General features: G+C 40.1%; 1 protein-coding gene across 1 annotated transcript; it reads right to left on the bottom strand.

Moving 5' to 3' along the window:
- Positions 1 to 7,019: 7,019 nt before the first annotated feature.
- irf1b (interferon regulatory factor 1b) lies at positions 7,020 to 9,529 on the bottom strand. The gene is made up of 9 exons (XM_016445223.1): positions 9,403 to 9,529; positions 8,891 to 8,981; positions 8,703 to 8,802; positions 8,415 to 8,623; positions 8,229 to 8,310; positions 8,029 to 8,136; positions 7,914 to 7,942; positions 7,643 to 7,772; positions 7,020 to 7,542 (listed from the first exon to the last, which is right to left on the bottom strand). Exons 2-9 carry the CDS (start codon positions 8,975 to 8,977, stop codon positions 7,421 to 7,423), a joined length of 867 nt encoding a protein of 288 aa, XP_016300709.1. The 5' UTR covers positions 8,978 to 8,981; positions 9,403 to 9,529; the 3' UTR covers positions 7,020 to 7,420.
- Positions 9,530 to 13,518: the final 3,989 nt, after the last annotated feature.

Raw genomic sequence — 13,518 nt, 5'->3', positions numbered from 1 at the left:
GTGGACTGGGGTGTGTGTGTGTGAGTGTGTGTGTGTGTGTGTGTGTGTGTGTGTGTGTGGCCGGTAGGCCCATACGTAAATCTGTCCCTGATCCTAACAACATGTTAATCATGCTAGAAACATACTAACAACATGCTAGAAGCATGCTAATCATGCTAGCAACATGTTAGTAACATGCTAATCACACTAGAAACATGCTAACGACAGGCTAGTAACTTGCTAATCATGCAAGCAACATGCTAGTTACCTTTGCTAATCATGTTAACAAACATGCTAGTAACATGCTAATCATGCTAGAAAGAAACATGATAATGACATGCTAGTAACTTGCTAGTCATGCTAGCAACAGGCTAGTCATTTGATAATCATGCTAGCAACATGCTAGTCACTTGCTAATCATGCTAACAACATGATAGCGACAATGCTAGTCACTTTTTAATCATGCTAACAACATGCTAGTAACTTGCTATTCATGCTAGCAACATGCTAGAAACATGTTAAAGACATGCTAGTAACTTGCTAATCATGCTATTCACTTGTTAATCATGCTATCAAACATGCTAGTCACTTGCTAATCATGTTGGCAACATGCTAGTCACTTGCTAATCATGCTAGCAACAGGCTACATAGTATGAGCGCACAGTGAGTGCGCTGTGTGGTTACACTTTTAGCTCACTGTGACACACACATTGTGACCACACCATGAGAATCGTGTGAGCTCATGGTGACATCATTGTGAGATCAAATTGTTGACTGGGGTGTGTGTGTGTGAGTGTGTGTGTGTGTGTGTGTGTGTGTGTGTGTGTGGCCGGTAGGCCCATACGTAAATCTGTCCCTGATCCTAACAACATGTTAATCATGCTAGAAACATACTAACAACATGCTAGAAGCATGCTAATCATGCTAGCAACATGTTAGTAACATGCTAATCACACTAGAAACATGCTAACGACAGGCTAGTAACTTGCTAATCATGCAAGCAACATGCTAGTTACCTTTGCTAATCATGTTAACAAACATGCTAGTAACATGCTAATCATGCTAGAAACATGCTAGCGACATTCTAGTCACTTGTTAGCCATGCTAACAACATGCTAGTCACTCAGTTAACATCTAGAGAAGAAAAAAGCTGAAACTAATCCATATATATATGCATACTTCATATACTCATAACGTCAGAGTAACGTCAGAGGTATGTTCATGATTGACAGATGAATGAAAATTCACTGCTTGTCAGTTTTTGTTTCTCCTGTTTACTGTTTTGATTGACTGGTGGTTTGTGTGTCACTCTGGAGCTGCTAGGTCAGACTCAGGGTCAAGGTCGGGCTCAGAGTAGGGTTAGGGTTTTTGACTAAGAACTGATCTGAGGACAGATCTGACCGCAGCGCTGCTCCAGTGGCCCAGATGTTTTTGGATGCATGAATTCTTACATAATGTGTTATTCAGCAGTCATGTATTTTGCTTCAGTCACGTGTGTGTGTTTGGCTGCTAGACCGGCCTGATGAGTCCAGTGCTTTAATCGCATTCAGACGGTCGATTTTCTTCCCTGACCTGAAAAACCTACAGCTTCTATATGTTGTGACAAGCAGTTCAATAGAAACACAAAGAACAACCATCTGAAGCCTGTGCCAAGATAACAAGAGCTTCAAAAAGAAGGATCCGCTCGAGTGCTTTTATGTAATCAGACAAATGCAGCATGTAAACGTCTTCAGGACAGGAGTGTTGATATTAGCACAATATTCCTGCACACATATTCATTCATATTCCACACAGATGAACAAGTCGAATCCGTCATTTTGTCCTTCTCTCAGTGTAAACTGTCAGTTCAACAGTCTGTATATCTGAACCCGAGCCAGTGAGTTTAAGTGCTATTTTAGTATCACTGAGACACTATTATAGTTGTTTTAATGTTTTGAATTTTTCGTCTGTATAGTTTTTAGTCATTTTAATTATTTTACTACATCAAACTACATTTAAACTAAATTAAAAATGAGAAATGTTGCTTGGCACCTAGCTGAAATAAAATAAGTTTAATATTTTATTTTATATTTCAAGGAACAAAAATAGGGTTTTAGTTTTAGTTAACTGGACATAAATATATTGAACTAAATATAACGTGGATTCAGTGGTGCGAGATGAATGGACAGAACGTCATGTCTTGATTTCTCTCTAAGCGTACATCACTCCTCACGTTTCAATAATTATGTTTCTGTGTGCACTAATGGTTGGCCGCTAACTGTGTTTCATTGACTCTGTGCTCGTAAATATCCAATCTGAGCAGATTCATGACACTTTGATGGGACAGTCATCGTTTACTCTCGTATCATTCTAATCTGTGTGACTTTCTTTCTTCTGAAGACATTTAGAAAAACACTGGACTCCAAACAACACTGAACACTGAGACATTTCTCAAAACATCTTCTTGAGGACACGAATAAATGATGATTTTAGTGTGAACTATCCCTTTAACAGCTACAAGACATAAACATTACTTCAACACACAAATCTCTCATGTGTCCATCATTCATATTCTCACAGTCGAACCCAGTCTAAAACGATTTATCTACTTTAAACTGTTCCATTTTAAAATAATTTTGACTATTGCTTTAATTGTTCTCAGCAATTGTTAAATTCACCATTTGATTAATAATTGCCAATATTTTTAATAGAATATTGCTGTGGTTATTATAAATGATTTCTCCATGCACATTATTATTATTTTTTTAATTAAATAATTTAATTAATTATTAATTATAATGGCTATTTCACGCCTACTTTAAAGGTTTATTTTGCTGATTTTTTTTTTTGTTTTGTTTGTTTTGACCGTTGACTGTTATTCATGCAAATATATAGAGAAATTAGTCCCTGGCCTTCAGAGATGATGCATGCATGATGTTGGTGAAATGTTCTAACTATTATAGTAAATGATTACAGGTAATTCGATATGAAACACATGCTCATCTCTATGAAAGTGTGTGCACAGCCGGTTTGCAGAGAACACAGTCCTGCATTAAAGATGACGAGCTCAGAGCTCTAGCAGGCTTTAATTCGGGTAACATGTGGCAGAACAACAGTTTGAGGTCTAGGTATTTTACTGTAAAATTAGCTTGTCTTGCAATCAACAGCTGATAAAATCACTGAGTGAAATGTCAGTGGGTTAGTCGCCGGCATGCCGTCTTACGAGCCTAAAACTGTCTGAGAGAAGGTATTTCTTCAAGAAGAAAACAAGCAGAGAAGGTTCTGATCTGTGATGTATAACACGAGTGTCCATAAATCACACATTCTCCGTCAAACACAGTCAACGTGAGCGTTCAGTTAGAGGAAACGGCTCACCTGCTGCTTTCATCACACTTCCTCTTTCCTTTGTGTTTCAGAGCAAGATGTAATGCAGGGAGCTGTGTGCTGTGTGAAACCTGCTGTGCTGTGAAGACCGGCTCAGAAACATATCTCTCAAGCTACGACGTTCATCAACTAATTACTAATGAACACTGGGACTCATACAAGCACTTCATCACAGGACTGCTTCATTGGTTTAAAAGGATGTTTTCTTGAATATCCGTTTACTCGGCTCTGTAGCGGTTATGTTTTTCAACACTAGTCACTTGTTTAATGTGTTTTCTTTATTGCATTATTGCAAGAAACGTATTGATCCATATGAAGGGATTCGGCTGTAATGTTCTTTATTCTCTTGCCTGAACAAAGAAATAATAAAATGCTTTCCTCACTGAATAATGCTTGGAATTCTCCAAATTTCACTATAACAGAAATGCAGCGGTTAACTTTCTAAGACGGAGGAAGAGCGATGCATGTTTTTCATGTTTTGCTGCTCCACATCAGGTTGACATGAATGAAGCAGAATCTTGGTTTCAGTTCCAAACTCGTACGATTGTCTTTCTTCTGTGGAACGAGGAAGATTTGTTAAAGAGTCAGTACAATAATAGTCAGCGGGGTCTAAAGTTTCAAGCACCAAAAAGAACATAAATGTGGTGTAAAAGTGATCGTACAACTCCAGCAGACTGTTCTGAAGCCATTCGATCACTTTACACAACAAACCGAGTGAAATCTGATCACTTAACTACTCTCAAATCAGCTCATGTTTACAGCCCCTTCTGAAAATGAAGTATGCTTTAAAAAGAGCACTTTAATAATATACCTCAGAACAATATACGGTCACACTTTAGTTTGGAGACCAGTTCTCACTATTAACTACTACATTGGCCTCAATAAACTCCTAATTTGCTGCTTATTAATAGTTAGTAAGGTAGTTTAGGTATTGGGTCGGATTAAGGGATCTGAAATATGCTCGTGCATTAATATGTGCTGTATTAGTGCTAATAAACAGCCAGTATGCTAGTAATATGCATGCTAGTTAATAGTGAGAACTGGTCCCTAAACTAAAGTGTTAATTTATATACTTAAAGGGGACATCAGATGCAAAATTCACTTTTAGATGCTGTTTGCATAAAATGTGTCTTAGCAGTGTGTGGACACAACCACCCTAAAAATCCATTCGCTCTTTTTTTAATTATTATTCCCTAAAAAACCTATACAGTCTCAATTATCAAGCGTTTTGATTTTCAGAGCAGTATGACGTCATAATGCTCAAGCCCCGCCCACAGCCGCTGACGGACCGTCCCGTATTAGCATAACTCCACCCTCAGCCTGTTGTACGCTCAAGCAGCTGCCTGCAGCGACGACAATGACTCGGAAGCAATGCAGGTGTAAAAGTGAACATGAGTTTTCATTTTCTCCCGACATCAGAGCCATTACTTTTGTTTTGATGGTAATGCGCCACTGAACACACCTAAATTCATTTATGTCTGCGCAAATCATTTTACTCCAGACTGCTTTCTGAACGAGGGATGATTCAAAGCAGGTTTTGATCAAAAGTTAAAGCTCAAGGATGGATCAGTACCCACTGTTCGTGATCCAGCTGCAGTAAGTCTCACACTTTATATTTTTTATGATTATTTGCATGTCGCCACGGAAGAGAGGGGCGGGGCGAGCAGAGCTCATTAGCATTTAAAGAGACATGCACCGAAACGGCTCGCTGCGAACAGAGCTGTTTTTAACAAGGTAAAAAGAGTGTTGTTTTACACGACCATTGAGGAATTAAAAAAAAAAGTGAAAGTGACGTGAGGCCAAGTATGGTGACCCATACTTGGAATTAGAGCTCTCCCTGCCAGTACGAGACTCGAACCTGCAACCTTTGGGTTACGAGTCCAACTCTCTAACCATTAGGCCACGATTTGCCCAACGTAAGTATATTACAGACATTTCATGAAGACCCTAAAGAATCACACCAACTTGTGGAAAATGGGCATCCGATGTCCCCTTTAAGTGTGAACTGAATATGACATTTCAGATACTGAAGATGAAATGAATATTAAATGCTATTAGTTGAGCTTAAAGACCCGCTAAAGTAGGACCTCAGTACAATTCAGTAATTTCTTAATTACTTCTAATGTCTTTGAAATATGGTTAAAATACTGCTGAATGTACTGACAAGCATTTCTGGTAAATTATAATATACTCCTATGACTGGTTTATCAGTGGCATTAAGGATGTTCATGGTGTTATTGATAAGCTGGCCATTTGCTGCTTTCATATTTCATCCTGATGAACAGACCACAGCTCTTCCTCTCCCAATGAATGCCAGTTTAACGAACCTCGATCAATATCACTTAGACCAGAGGAGAAGCGCTTTCTGAGCCGGCTTTCTCCATTTCTGTCACCTGATGGAGTTTGGTTATTTGGTTAGTAGCTGCTCTACAGCTCAATCACGTCTCTCAACATCCAACTGAACTGAATCAACACTCAGATGAATCAAGACATTGCTGTTATTGATCTGAATAATGACTGATTTACAGCAGACTCTGATCTGAGTTTCCGTCAGTGATTCTGTTATTCTCCTGTTGATCTGCTTTGACACTATCTATAAAGCACTGTAGAAATAAAGGTGACTTTAATGTCATTTTTGTTGAAATGTAAATATCATGTGTTTAAATGTTTATATATATATATATAGTCAACACATCAGAATAAGTGCACTTCTTAAAAGCACGACACAAGATTATTAAAACAATGATTTCAAATGTACTTTAATTAAAAAGTTAAAAGTGCACTTTTTAAGTGTACATGAAATTGAGTTCACTAAGTGGCCTTTTATTTCATTAATATTACGTTATGTGCAAGTAGTTTTTAAAAAAATATATACTTTAAAGATATGAAGTACACGGCAAGTGCACATTCAGTATAATTAAGCACACAAGGTGAGGCCAGATCAAATATGGCAATGTGTCAATAACATCAAGCCTCATTGGTTCTTGTGTGTCACATGACTTACTGTCATTCAGAAGATTAAACCACTAGAGTTACATAAATTACTTTACAATCACTTTATGTCCTTTGTGAGGCCAGCAGCTAAACACAGTTTAAATATTTTATTTTGTGTTGAAATGAGGGTGTGTAAATGATGGCAAGATTGTCATTTTGGGTGAACTAATCCTTTGAAGGGAAAATTACGGCTGCTTTCTGTCTGCACTGTAAAAACGTGATTTCTGCCTGATTTAGTTTGCATCAATTAGTGTATTTAGATTGATTCAGTGATGTTAAATAATATTTTCTTGACTTGAATAAAACCAGTTAATTTAGATGTAACCAATTTTGTTTTTCAATATGTTTGCAATGAGTGTTTTATAAATTTGATTATGCCATCTCTTTTAAGAAATAATCACTGAGACGCTATTATACTTTATATTAATATTATGAATTAGTATTCATTTTAATTTTAGTTAAAGCTTTGGTCATTTTGTTGTGTTTTTGTCATGCGTATTAGTTTTGTTTATTTTTAATGTTTATTTAATTTTCGGCTCTAATTATTTTAGTACATCAAACTATGTTTAGACTAAATGAAAATAAAAAACGTTGCTTGGCGACTAGCTGAAATGAGTTTAATTTAAATGAATGAGCAAAACAAAAATCCCTCTCAAGAAACCATAACACGAACAGCAAATAAATGCATTTTGTTTTTTATTACAAATAAATATTTACAGTATATACAGTGAAGAACCCCTTTCCAAACTCAGACTAACAGCTTCATCTGATACATGTGTTATATGAAGATATAAGAAACCCCTGACATGATGAGCACATAACGGAATCAGTCCAATTCACATTACATGTGATTACACGGTCACAAAACTGTACAACTGGAAGGAAAGCCACAATCTGTCTAGTTTCGGTTCTGGAAGATCCTTCAGTGAAACCACATCACACTTTACACAAACCAGGTCGTTTCTGACCACGACGAAGCGAGGATCGTGAGAGTCCAACAGCAGACATATGAACGATTGAGACTGAGGTACGAGGTTGAGTGTGGAATGGAGTCCATTGTCCACGAGGTGCGAGACGAGTGCTCTCAGAGGGGACACATGGTCTGTGGCATGGAGCTGCTGTTCCACAGATCTGTGTAGGTGCAGAGAGAGTCGTCACGCAGGTCTGGGGTCAGTTCAGTGTAGAGCCGAAACTCAAGCTCTTCTCCTGCAGCAACAGGACAGAAACAAACACTTGAGTTTCTGCTCACTTCAGAAAAGACATCGGAGCGTTTCAGGCTTGTCTAAGCTGCTCACGCAACAATTACCTGAGCTTTTGCTCCACTGGCTCTCTGGACTCAGAGATTCTGTTGTGGCTACTTCATTGGCCAGGAACCCCTTTCCAATGAAATTGTTCTGCAGCCACTGCGTACTTTCACGTTCCAATTGCCGTGTGAGCTGCAAGAGCAAAACACAGAACTTGTAAGTGACTGGGTTTTGCTTCTTTTATTTCAGTCAATCAGCAATGAGCCAAAATCAGGACGGGGTATTCCTGTCAATGAAAACGCACAAAGGACAAAGAGCAACTGTGAAACTCACCTCAAAGATAGCTTCGTTCTCCTCCAAGTCTGAAGGTGGAAAGATGGAGAAAACACACAATGAGTACCAGCCGTGCCTCAGCAACTTCATGAAGTAAGACGTGAGCTTCTGTTACCTGTGGAGTGCACCGGAGACACCTGGAACTTGCTGGTGTACAGGTCTTCAGGACAGTCTGCGATTTCGACCTCATATGCGGGGGTGTCACTGGAGGGGCTGGCGGTGCCTTCGGGGGGAAAGGAAACATGTGATGAATATCACCTCCGTGGTGAACATCTATCTCACCTGCCTAGTCTGGTCAAATCTGAAAACCCTTACTTAGATTCACAGTGCTGTCGATGGTGTTCTCCTGGGTCATTTCTGAGTGCATCTCGTGGGCATCAATCTCCTCCATCTTGACCTGAGCGACACAAACAGACATTTTTAGTGCTGCAGTCGTACAGATTGGATGTGTGCCAAATCGAGCACCTGCGCTCCAGACTCGCTCGCACATGCTCGCCTTACCTTGCGTTTGCGGCTGTCGCGGCTCTTGCATCTCTTGACTTTCTTCTTGGTGATGGCGGCCAGCATGCGGTAGACTCTCACCGCGCCGCAGCCTTTGTTGATGCTCTTGTCCTTCACCTCTTCGATGTCGGGGAGCGAGTTCATGGCACAGCGGAAGTTGGCTTTCCAGGTCTTGGGGTCGGGCTGGGTCTCTCCCTCCTTGTATTTACCTGAGGAACACAAGCAGCAGTGTGAGCGCACCTGTGGTGGACTGTGATCTCAGACGTGTGCGCTCGAGTGATCGCTCACCTGTGTGAATGGCCCACTGCTTGAACAGACAGGCATCTTTATCCACCTGCCAGCCGTGCCGAGCCGCGTGTTTCCACGGGATGGAGAACATGTTCTCCTCCTGAAAGCATTGCAGATCCATTAGAACACTGCTGCTGTCTCCAGATGGTTATCTGGATGGTTGTGAGTAGATGATCATATTTCTTTACCTTGTTGACCCACATGAGTCCAGCGATGGTGTTGGAGTCGATTTTGCCCTCCAGCCAGGGTCGCATGCGCATTCGGGACACAGGCATGTTTCTGTAGAAGCAGACAGAAGCTGGTTTACTCGCTGTGCATCTGGAGGGAGGCGCTTTGACAAGTTCATGACCAGGAAACGGCGCTTTGTTTTTCTTCTCCGACAAATTTCACTATGCAAATTCTCAATCTTTACTAAATATTTATTTGATCACATATTCTTGTGGTTTGCTCAGTCAGTTCTACAGCTAAGCAAAAATACATCAAAGCAAATTGAAAAGTAACTTTTGATGCTGTTGTTGTTTTGCAACATTGTTGCCGCCTGTTGCATTAATTATTAACAATCGAAATAATCAGCGTATCACGTTATTTATTTAACCAGTAAATCAACACTCGTCTACAAGTGCAGCGAACCAGTTCTACGCATAAATGCAATAATAATATTAAATGCAATAAAACGTTTCATATTATCATAGACACTTACAGTATAATCCGATGTTGTATCCAAATCAGAAAACTGCAAAAAGAGTACGTCCTGTAAAAGGCGTCAATCCACTCTCAGAACTACAGCTGAAGCTCTGTCTGGATCAGCTCGCGCTTACTGTACAGAAGAAGCGGCGCGACGCGAATATATAGCGCTGGTGTGGGCAAGACGCGCATGCGCACGGAGAGCAGCCGCTCTTCAGCTTCGCCAGGCTGATTTCCGAGAAATCATGCTGTTATGAGATAGAAGGGCTACGTGCGGAAGACTTTCAGTTTGGATAAACACACACACACACACACACACACACACACACACACACCCTCAACATGCCACCACAGAATATCACACACACACACACACCCACACACAAACATATATTCATGTGTTATTACCACGACAATCAACAACAACAACAACAATAATAATAGGTTGACAGAATTAATCCCTAATAATAATAATAATAATAATAATTATTATTATTATTATTGTTGTTGTTGTTGTTGTTGTTTATACCATTCACTTCACATATATACGGTGAATTCAGGTAAATTGGGAGACTTTAACCCGTGCCGTGCCACTTAACCTGAATTAACCCTGTATGGGGATATGCATCATATGTATCTCTTTTATGCAAATAAATCTGACACCAGCAGCAATGTTTAGTTCATGAAAGCTCTACCCACTGTGAATGTAAATATAACGAATGCGTTTTCCTTCTACAGATGAGTTATTTGAGTGTGTTATGAATACAGTATAAAGGGTGTCAGGGTTCGGGCCATCAGAGAGGTCAGCGGCTTTCCGGGAAATGAGCGCGAGCTGCGCCGCTAGAGGGCGCCCGCGGCCGGAAGCGCTTTACTGTAAGAGCCGCCGTTTCAAAGAAACACTCTGCTGCTGGAGGCGTGGTGTCAGTGCTGCAGCGTCATGCGCGAGCTTTGGCATTTTAGGTTTCGTGATTTGTAATTATGCTCAAGGGATGAGCCTCAAACGCGCGTTATGATCGTCGCTAAAGGCGTGCGTGTTTCTGTTTGTTTTTAAACAGTAACGTTAGTATGTTGTTAGAAGACAGAAAACGCGTTTTAGGGGCATTTGATGCAGGACGCGTTAAAACCAGCGCGACGCGCCGCGGGGGTCTCGAGATGTTAACAGCATGCTTTAAAAGTTTGCGCTTATGTCAGTGCAGAACAGCTGTCCGAGTCTAATGAGTACAGACCGACCCACAATGACGAGATAATGAGAGAACGCAGAGACGCGTCCAGCGCGATGTAAAGGCAAGAGATCAAACGCGAGCGTCATGATGATGTAATCGCGCTGGCAGCAGGAGGCGTGTTTTCCTGCGGAGTTTCTGCTCCGTGAATTCCTGGGTTTTCCCAAGGGTAGTTCAGCGATATTCCCCTCGAAACCCGAGCCTCCGGTAGATCGCCGGGTCTTAAAGCCCGTGAGCTCGAGACGAGCGCTGATGATGCGAACACGCACGCGTTTTCACACTGCTGTTAGATCAGGTCGCACGAGTCCAAAAATGCATCCTTTGGGCAGAACAGGCACTTTTAAGTTTTAATAGAGCTGGGATTTTTTGCGTTTCTTTTTCAGTTTTAAAGGGGTCATGATGCTGCTAAAAAGAACATTATTTTGTGTATTTGGTGTAATGAAGTGTTTATGCGGTTTAAGGTTCAAAAAACACATTATTTTCCACATACTGTACATTATTGTTTCTCCTCTATGCCCCGCCTTTCTGAAACGCGTCGATTTTTACAAAGCTCATCGTTCTGAAAAGCGAGGTGTGCTCTGATTGGCCAGCTATCCAGTGCGTTGTGATTGGCCGAATACCTCAAGCGTGTGTCGGAAATGTTATGCCCCTCACCATACTGTGATGATGCCCTGTCCGGCCGGAGCGATGAGACAAAAACATTAAAACCCATTATAAACGAGGCATTTGTTGCATCCAGTGGGGACATAATTACAGATTATAATAATTTATACTGTCTTTTCACACGTTGCAGCACCCTAGCAACCACCCCGGGAACCCTAGCAACCACCCCAAGTACCATAGCAACCACATAGCAACACCCTAGCAACCGCCCCGAGTACCTTAGCAACCGCCCTAGCAACCAACTCAAGTACCCTAGCAACCGCATAGCAACCACCCCGAGTACCCTAGCAACCGCATAGCAGCACCCTAGCAATCACCCCGGGTACCATAGCAACCGCCCCAGCAACCGCCCCAGCAACCACCCCAAGTACCCTAGCAACCACCGTGGTTGCTACGGTGCTGATATGCGGTTGCTAGGGTACTCAGGGTGGTTGCTAGGGTGTTACTATGCGGTTGCTAGGGTACTTGAGTTGGTTGCTAGGGCAAGTACCCTAGCAACCACCCCGGGCACCATAGCAACCGCCCTAGCAACCACTTTAAGTACCCTAGCAACCACCCTGAGAACCCTAGCATCTATCTATCTATCTATCTATCTATCTATCTACTTCTTCAACTGAACACCTTCAAACTACAAGTTTTTAAACCACTTCAAATAGGCTTTCTCAAGCCAACTTCAAAGTTTGTTCACAAACTTTACTTGTCTAGTTAAAGTTACACTGTTATGATCGTCTCCCTTGGATTTTCCTTGCGAAACCTTCACATAAAAATTAGTCTACTGGCTCTAATTTTTTAAGTTTCGTTACATGCTGTTCACACATTTGCAATAAAAAGCAATTAATACTTGAAAATGCTTTCATAAAGCCCCTTTAAAATTTTCATTTTGTCCATAGAAACAAGTAGCTAACTTTAGCTAGCAAGCAAAGTTCTAGAGCAGCACAGCTTTTCCTTCTATCATGTAATAACATTCAGTGAGCAATATCTGATAGAATATATTTTAGTACATACTTAGCCTGTTTGCACAGCACCAAAACAGCTTCTTTCATTGATTTTTAGTTTTTTTTCTTCTCCAGATGGAAGGAGCCATGGATGAATGTGATAGTTCACCCCAAAATGGATATTTTGTCATTAATTAGGGATCCAACTGGATGTCATATGATTCCCTTGCATCAGCCAAAAACCGTGATAGGCTATAGCTGGCAGTACTGTTAACACAGGTGAAGAAAGTTATTGTATTATCTGAGAATAAAATGACCTACTTGATTAAGTATTTTAAGTATTTCAAATACAAAATACTGTCTCTCAAAGTATTTAATTACAAATTACATTAAATTTTTTGTCCAGCAAAATACAAATGACAAAATACTCAAAAGTAATTAAATACATATTTTAAATACATTTAATTAAAACACTGCCCATCTCTGAGTGCAGGAAAGAAGACCTTCATCAGCCTGGACTCTAATCTCCATCCTCATCAAACCACTGTACACTAAATCTGCACATGCAACTGTTCAAATGCCATTCATTCTAGCACTGCTCTGTTTATTTGTGTTTAATTTGCTCTAAAGTATAGTATAGGATAGTTAGTAACTCACTGATTACATGTAATCTGGATTATGTAATTAGATTATTTTTAATCAGTACTTGTAATTATATTACAATTATCTTTCATATATAATATTTTAAGTTGACAGTTTACGCAGTTATTATGTATTCGTCTCAATCAGTCTCTCTAATGTTGTTGAATCTTTAAAAACAAACAAACTGGCTGGGAGGATGCCACTATTACAAACAAGTGAGCAGAATAATGCAATAACTGGCAGGAGAACTGGAGAAATTCCAGAAAGAGAAGATGAGGACAACACCTGCAATGAGATCATTGTTAAAAAAAAGTGTATAAAAGTGTAATTTGTGAGTGAGACGGTCAGATGTTCTGCAGGCATCTCGGCTTTGTTGTTTTGACCAATAAAGAACCTAGAACACCTTGACATGAGATATCTTTGATAAAGAGAGAAGTCTTCCACAAAAAAAACAAAGTTGTTGTAATTACATTATATTACACTTTAAAACACCCATAGTCAGACTAAAATGACTTTTTATTGATTACATTCACACAATGGCAGTATATTATTCATAATTTATTATTTTCCCTTATTCTTCTTTTACCCTTTTAAAGTTTTCATTCATAAAAATACTACCACTTATACATTTGGAAAGTCTTCCAGTTTTGTGGATTCACACACACACACACA

This window comes from Sinocyclocheilus anshuiensis, unplaced genomic scaffold (genome assembly GCF_001515605.1).
Source record: "Sinocyclocheilus anshuiensis isolate Anshui unplaced genomic scaffold, SAMN03320099.WGS_v1.1 scaffold4098, whole genome shotgun sequence".
Taxonomy (NCBI): domain Eukaryota; kingdom Metazoa; phylum Chordata; class Actinopteri; order Cypriniformes; family Cyprinidae; genus Sinocyclocheilus; species Sinocyclocheilus anshuiensis.
Note: the sequence above shows the minus strand (reverse complement) of the source record. Positions and strands in the feature narration are given on the sequence as shown.

Bases quoted from the DNA above. Each gene is read 5' to 3' on its own strand.
- irf1b (XM_016445223.1), bottom strand. From the start codon at position 8,977: ATGCCTGTGTCCCGAATGCGCATGCGACCCTGGCTGGAGGGCAAAATC. The intron at 7,773-7,913 runs GTGAGTTTCACA...TTGCTCTTGCAG, and splicing joins AGAACGAAGCTATCTTTGAG to CTCACACGGCAATTGGAACG. The intron at 7,543-7,642 runs GTAATTGTTGCG...CTGTTGCTGCAG, and splicing joins CCAGTGGAGCAAAAGCTCAG to GAGAAGAGCTTGAGTTTCGG.